This window comes from Phragmites australis, chromosome 9 (assembly GCF_958298935.1).
Source record: "Phragmites australis chromosome 9, lpPhrAust1.1, whole genome shotgun sequence".
Classification (NCBI taxonomy): Eukaryota; Viridiplantae; Streptophyta; class Magnoliopsida; order Poales; family Poaceae; genus Phragmites; species Phragmites australis.
Window position 1 is genome coordinate 28,500,306 of NC_084929.1, and position 7,082 is coordinate 28,507,387.

At 43.5% G+C, this 7,082-nt stretch overlaps 1 protein-coding gene across 2 annotated transcripts; it reads right to left on the reverse strand.

The window, feature by feature from the left end:
* Nucleotides 1-1,911: 1,911 nt before the first annotated feature.
* On the reverse strand, nt 1,912-4,827 carry LOC133928998 (uncharacterized). Of its 2 annotated transcripts, none has more exons than XM_062375569.1 (6): nt 4,597-4,827; nt 4,202-4,289; nt 3,726-3,889; nt 3,564-3,618; nt 3,429-3,479; nt 1,912-2,268 (listed from the first exon to the last, which is right to left on the reverse strand). In XM_062375569.1, the coding sequence occupies exons 1-5, from the start codon at nt 4,705-4,707 to the stop codon at nt 3,463-3,465; spliced, it is 435 nt and encodes a 144-aa protein (XP_062231553.1). In that variant the 5' UTR covers nt 4,708-4,827; the 3' UTR covers nt 1,912-2,268; nt 3,429-3,462. The 2 variants fall into 2 exon arrangements, with proteins under 2 accessions (XP_062231553.1, XP_062231552.1); XM_062375568.1 differs by having other exon boundaries at nt 4,199-4,289.
* Nucleotides 4,828-7,082: the final 2,255 nt, after the last annotated feature.

Genomic DNA, 7,082 nt, shown 5'->3' on the forward strand with positions numbered 1-7,082 from the left:
GAGCAGGGTGGAACAATCAGAGCCTACTCGCCACGACAGCACAGGGAAAACTCTCTGAACACTCCAAATAGTGGTTCGGACCAGACGGTCCAAAACCAGCAGAGCTCCTGTATGGTCTTCCAGCCATCGGTGAGGCCATCAGAAAGGATCGGAACATTTTCATTCATGGAAAAGATAGGTTACATGCATATCGATTACATTCAACTGGGTTAACTATCCTATTGTATGCTTGTTCTTTCCCTCTCGACTCGAGTGGCTAGAGCCATGTTGACAGAAAGGTTTCGCCTAACTCTTGTAAATTATAAAGATCTACCACCTCCAAGAATTCAGAAGTATATGGACCCCTATTTGCCCCTGAACGAGTCGAGGAACCTCTTACTCTTCCTTGGGGCCGCAACTGATCACCCCGAAAATCGTACGATGGTCTGCGTAAGGGCTAAGGAGGGTGGTTGACGCAAAGACCCTGCTGGAGCTGTTGATTGGCGCCAGTGACAATCAATGTTTCTCTCTCTCTTTTTCTCTGGACGATTAACCTCCCCACGTGACGTGAAGTTCATAGTCAAACTCTGAAAGCTAATGGCTTTGACGACCACTCTGGGTGAACTATGTTCCCTCGGGGTCCAAGTGGTACGACTAGACTTGATCATGATCACAAGGAAGCTTGAGGGCTACTGTCGGAGTATTGAGTAAGGGGATATCCTGGCTAACGGGCTCTATGAGGGATATGACGATTGACGGGGGATATTTCCTGGTCCAACACGCGACCAGGTCAAGCCTCACACGACCAGCGTGAGGCTTGCATGACTAGCCTCTCTTTATAATATAATGTGATCCTGCGACCAGCCCTTGCTGGTTGTGGGACATCCATACCTAATCTGTTTAATCGTATTATTGATATCTACTCAAGTATTTTTCTTCTCGAGGCACCTCTAGTGAACAAAGTCGTAGCCGATGCAGATGGGCAGTTCCCTGTCCCGTAGCATTAATTGCTACAGACTGGGGCGTTGCAGACCGACTTAGCGCCGCACGATAAATGGGACAAAGTGTGTAGAACAATCAGGCAAGTGGATAAGTTTGCAGGTGAAATCACGGAAAGGATGGAATGGTTTTGACATATGGGCTTGTGACGCACGGCGAGGGGACAGGCAGGGTTACCAAGGTAAGGTAATAGTGGATGCGTACAAGGGGATGGGGCGGACCGCGCGGTACCACCGGCGTAAGGTGCCGCGTGATGTTGGCTTGAAAAAAATATATCTAGTTAGATATATGTCAGCAAAAAATGACTCACTTGTAAGTTCTTCTTCTTTTATATATAAAGAGAAGAACTAATCTAGTATGTGGGGACTCGTCTGTAATTAATTTATAAACACTGATAATAAAATACACATAACGTAAAGCTATTATCCTTCAAAAGATCTGAAATTGAATAACCTCTGTATTCCTAAATTCATCACAAACCTACATCATAAATATTATTCACACACTCATCAACCGATACACTAAAAATTATTATCAGAAAGTTACGCTCGATATGCCCTGATCCGACCCGTTGGCACCGCTAGTAACTTTCTGCACGCGCAACCGAATCAGCGACTCGGCCGCGCTCCACGGTGCGGTACGGCCGTTCGGGGTGGTACTGCCGCGTGAGCGCAACGGCAGCAATTCCTCGTCCTACATGCGTCACCCAGGCGCCGAGGCGGCGCAGCAAAGCCTCATCCTACAGCGTGCAGCACTACAGAAGTTACGCCGACGCGCGCAGGCGAGTTTTCTTCTTCTTGTGGATTCCGCCGCCCATGAGCGCGGGCTAAGCGAAATCATACTCAGCCGGTCGGCTGCTGTGTCTTATTTGTGATTAAATTGCAGGATAATCCTCTCCACACAAATAAGCAAGAGTTTTAGTAGGAACAAGGATGCACAATCCAAATCTTTGCGAAACATGCATAGCAGGAACACATACACACGGTACAATCGTACATATATCAGGTGACCTTGTGGGTCGCGGCTCTTTAGCAACTGTTTATGAAACTAATTCTTGTTGCCCTACCAGTCCACTAGTGCTGCTCCTAAATCACAGGAAAACAAAGGGGGAAAAGGAAACGGAAAAGACCCCGCCTACGTCTGTCCAGGTGAGATGATGCATCTAAATACTGCCTCCACCGACAGAACGGATGTGGTTGCAACTTCAAACTATGATTTCCGGTACCTGATGGTTCATATCAATCAACACAACACTACAGCAAACCGAGCTCGGCTCCACTTCTTTTATTCCTGAGACAAACAACCCAACAACAGGTAAGTAACTAATTATAAACTGATTTTAGCAAGTAAAGGTTACCATACAGTTTAGCTATCCTGAATAGCTAAGCTCCTGTAAGTCACATTCAGTCTTATACATTTTATCATTGATTTTGGAATTTCCCAAAATTGCATAGGGAGAAAAAAACATGTATAATCTGCTTAGATATTTTACAATCATCAGTTATACTTCCTCATTCTATTTTCTAGAAACGAAGCACCTAACCATTGTCACAAGCTAATATCATGATCAAAATGAGGTAAATGCTAAAACATCACATTATGCCAATTCTATAGATTAATTCTTAGGCCCCATTTGGATCTCAGAATTGGGCCCATAATTCTGGAATTGGAATTGGGCCTAATTCATTTCCGATGTTTGATTCATTTTACTGTGCAGAAATGAATTTGCGGTCAAATTCCGTGGAATTCCTCTACAACCCAAGCCAATTCCGCAGCTCCCCCCTCGGAAACGTGCTGATTTGCCCCCCACGACCTACTGTGACTCGTGCTCGCGCTCCACTCCCTCCCCGTAGATCCGCCGCCTCATTAAATAAGAAGGTTTTTGGAGAGACTGAAACACTTCACTGCTACTGTTTTCCCTAAAGAAATAACACTTCCCAGCATCTTGCATATAAGCTAACACTTAACTACAGCTGCAAAACTCCTTCCTATGAATTACGACAACCCAACAATAAATCACTGCAGTTCCACAGTCCACTCTAATGAAGCATCACAAGTATGAAATATGGTGTGCTAGGCTTGGAGGCAAGACTGATGGTGATGCAACCTAGTCTAAGATAAATTTTCTATTTAATTAAAGTTTGCGCTTCGTGACAGTTAATTAATGCGTCATACAGCCATCGATGTCAGCCTCCGCTACTGTGCAATCAAGTGCATAGATTCGACATCTGACAAATAATGGACAACTTATTATAATATGGCCAACAAGACATTGCTCAATATGGGGGTGAAATAAACTGAGTGCCGCCAAAGATGCAAGTGTAACGTCTGCAAGGCCCAAACAATTCGATTGGGGTATAACTATCCATGACTGTTTTTGTCTCTACAATGGAAAGCAAAAATTGAAACATTTCAAACAATCAAATAGGAAGCACGTTTCTGTGGTATACCTTGTTCACAAAAGGAGACTCCTCGGTAGATTATTCAGTAATAAAGTGAACCTGGCAAATATAATCTAGTCAGTGCTTATGCATTAATGTACTCAAGATAGTATCCAAACGTGCAATAATGCCAAAGCGCCATACCTTGCCACCAATCACCTCTAGTAGCAAGAGAGCCATCCGGATTGTCCTCCTTATACTGGATTCAATATGAAAAATAAACATAAGACGTAAGTGATCTATGCGATTCACTAAATAAAAAGTGATCTAAGCAAGCTGTATTATCATAGATCATTTTCTACGTACATTTCTCGGGGGTTCATTCGGCTGCTTTTGTGGAGAGCTGCCGTATAATTCCCGACCACCGTAATGCACAGATGAGCCAAAATAAAGGGATTCTGATGACTCATCTGGATAAACATGTTTTGCATCCTTATATGTAGTGCTAGTGCGGCCTTGGGATTTGCCATCTGGAAGGATGAATTAAACTCCAGTCAGTTAATTAGATGATGTATCATACATCAATGCCCAAATTCCTCTCTAAACTAAACCATCAAACATAGTAAAGAAACCATTCTTCAAAAAAAAAAAAAAACATTCTAAAGAAACCTATAGCCAGGGAGCAAAACTGCTTCAAATATGAATGCACTCTGTCATTAGCCTAAATCCTAATTTTTACACCACCTGTGCTTTGAAATTGATCCCTGTTTTATCTTGTCTACTTATAAACTAAACCTTTAATTGCACTGCAATATCAAATAAACAGGAGATTCCACAACTACCTGTGATGCCACCGCCATTCTGCCCTCTGGAGCTCTGCTTGTTCAGCATCGCGTACAAGTCGGTCTGCTTCGCCTCTTTTGCATTCCCCTTCAAGGCAAGACAATAGCAACAAGGTCAACGGCATATCAACATAGGATTTCGTAGAATCCTAGATCTCCTTGATCATCAAAATTACCCCCAACGTTAAACCATTGAAATTATTTGAGAAAACCATCGAACCGTCACCACGAATCACAATAACAGACTCGGATAACCGCATCACTACTGGTTCACCATGAAAGAGACATCGAAACAATCCTTAAAACCTCAAGAATTAAATGAAAATCGAAACAATCCTTAAAACCTCAAGAATTAAATGAAAATGGGTCCGAAAGACGGCGTGAAGAAGCAGTACCGCAGGCGACGCGGAGAAGACGGAGCTGAAGTATCCGTCGGCCGGCGGTGGCACGGCTCCGGCTCCGGCAGCGGCAGGGGCAGGGGCGGGCGGCGACTTCTTGCCCTCCATGTCGATTCGTTCCGGTCAAGGGCGGGCGGAGAAAGACCGGCCACGTGAAGTGGTCGTTATAGGCGGCGGCGCGGAGGAAACGGTTGGTGCCTCGCCTCGTGGCGTCCTGCTCCGGCCTCCATCTGTGCCTGCATTTAAAGGCCTCGACGGAACGGCCCGGACGCCTGGTTTAGTTATTTCCAGATTCTCGAGGGGGCCTGCAGGGAGAGTGTACATTGCTCCCGACCCCCATCGTAGAATTTACAGGGACATGTCCCATAGAAGATCACAGTTCAAGTAGCATTTTCTTTTTTGAAAAGTGAACGCAAATAACATAGGTTTTGTTTTACAACTTCACTCATATAAAAGCTATTTCAAAGATCTCGAGGGGGATGGATAAGAAAAATTAGCATGGCTTTTTGCTCTCACCTCCTTGGCCACCAGTGAATTAGAGGGACAGTCCCAGTGGCATTTAAATTCTAGTAACTTGGCTTTATTTTACAATTTCAGCTATAATGAAATATAATCAAAGAAAGGATGGTGTAGAACATCTAAATGAATTGTGTAGTTCAAGCTAGAAAAGAAAAAAAAATACAAAACAGGGTAGGCAACTATTGGATCAAAGCTATTTGCTAATTTAATAGATATGTCCAACAAGAGCAAGCGTCACTAAATCTTTTGCTCCCTCTTTTCCATAAGCTTGAACCCACCTCTTCTTATTTGTCTCACATCACCATCCTCTCCCTTGTTGATTTTCAATGAATCCCCCCCCCCCCTCGAACCTTGGATGTGGTTGCAGCGAGCGACGAAGACAGCAATGCGTGTAAGGAGTAAGGCGATGGTGACCAAACGAGGATGACGTGACGAAGTTAAAGGTGAATAGGGAAAGGTGTAAGACCAAGGCTAAGTGGAGATGGCGAAGCGGCGGGTTGACCATGAGACAATGGCAACGTAAGGCCAAAGGTTAGCAGTGAGGATAATTTGTGTCACGATCTCTATGGGACATTGTCATCTTCAACAGTGCCGACGCCAACTACGATGACCCCTTTAACACTAACCGGCAAATCCATGACTTTGAGATACCCATAAAATAAACTAGGCAAAATTTGAGAAACTTCTTGGTACATAATATATTGGAACTAAGTTGTAACTTGTCAAATTTGTTAGAAAAGCAATCGAAGCCTTTGCGTTTTTTCCATACCCACTAAAATTCTAGGAAATCAGTTGAAACTTATAGAAATTCATGACCCACTTGATACTCAAAGAAACCAAGGAATTTATGAAGTGCACATGAAACTTGGAAAATTCAATAAATTATGCAAATGATATATCATGTTTTTGCAATTTCCTTACAAAAGGTCATAATACCTGGAGAGAGTCATAGTCTATAATATGTGCTGTCAAGTGCTAATCTTGACTATATGTATGTTCTAGAATAAGAAATTTTTGTATATGAACTCTTTATTGTTCAAACAATGTACCATATACAACAAGGATGAGGAGGAAAGGCCATACCAACCCTCTAATGGGGGGATTCTCCGTGAGCTACTAGTGTACCGAAGTCATTTCCACCCTTGATTGTTTTAATTTCTAGTTGTTGGGGGAATGGTACAATATTGACCCCTTTGACTTTGATTGGCCTCAATCAACCCTATAGACGGGAAGCGACTCATGACGCTACCATTTCCCTTGAGTTGTTTTGGTCGAAGGTAAGGACTTGAAGAATGGCCAAGGTGCAAGGAGACCGAAGGCCGAACCTCCGAGAGGTCAAAGATCACGGAGGAGTCAACCAAACTCAATGGTTCGGCCGATGCGAAGAAAGGAGCTAGAAGGAGCGAAGCCTGCGTCAGGGCCTGAGGTAACGAAGGATGGGGATGAGTCGGAGATTCGGCTGCTAGAGGTCTGAAGGTAGCTTTTACATGGGGACAAAGGCTCAAAGTACCGTAGGTCCTACCGGTCGAAGATAGCTAGGGGGGCATAAATGTAAAATATTATGCTTGTACGTTATGTACGGGTACAATAATTGTAATACCCCGAGGATATCCTGAGAATATCCTGATAGAAAGGGCCACACCTGTAATGTAGACCTGGATAGTTAGGGGTGTGGCTATAAATATCTCAGTCCCCTTGGTGTAAAGGGGGTAATGAATTCCAGTTCCACCATACACTCATTCACTGTGTTGTGATCTCAATTCCTACAATCACAACACAAGTATATTTTTTAATCAAGACTTTGAGGAATATACACTTTGCCCAAGGATTGAAGATCGAAACTTTTACATCTAGGTGAATGGCGAGAGTATATGTTTGGATCACGAATTGGGTTACCATAGGCGAGTTTTTAACAATTTGGATTTTAAGTTGTGTTACATGGTGGTTTTGAGAAATATACAGCA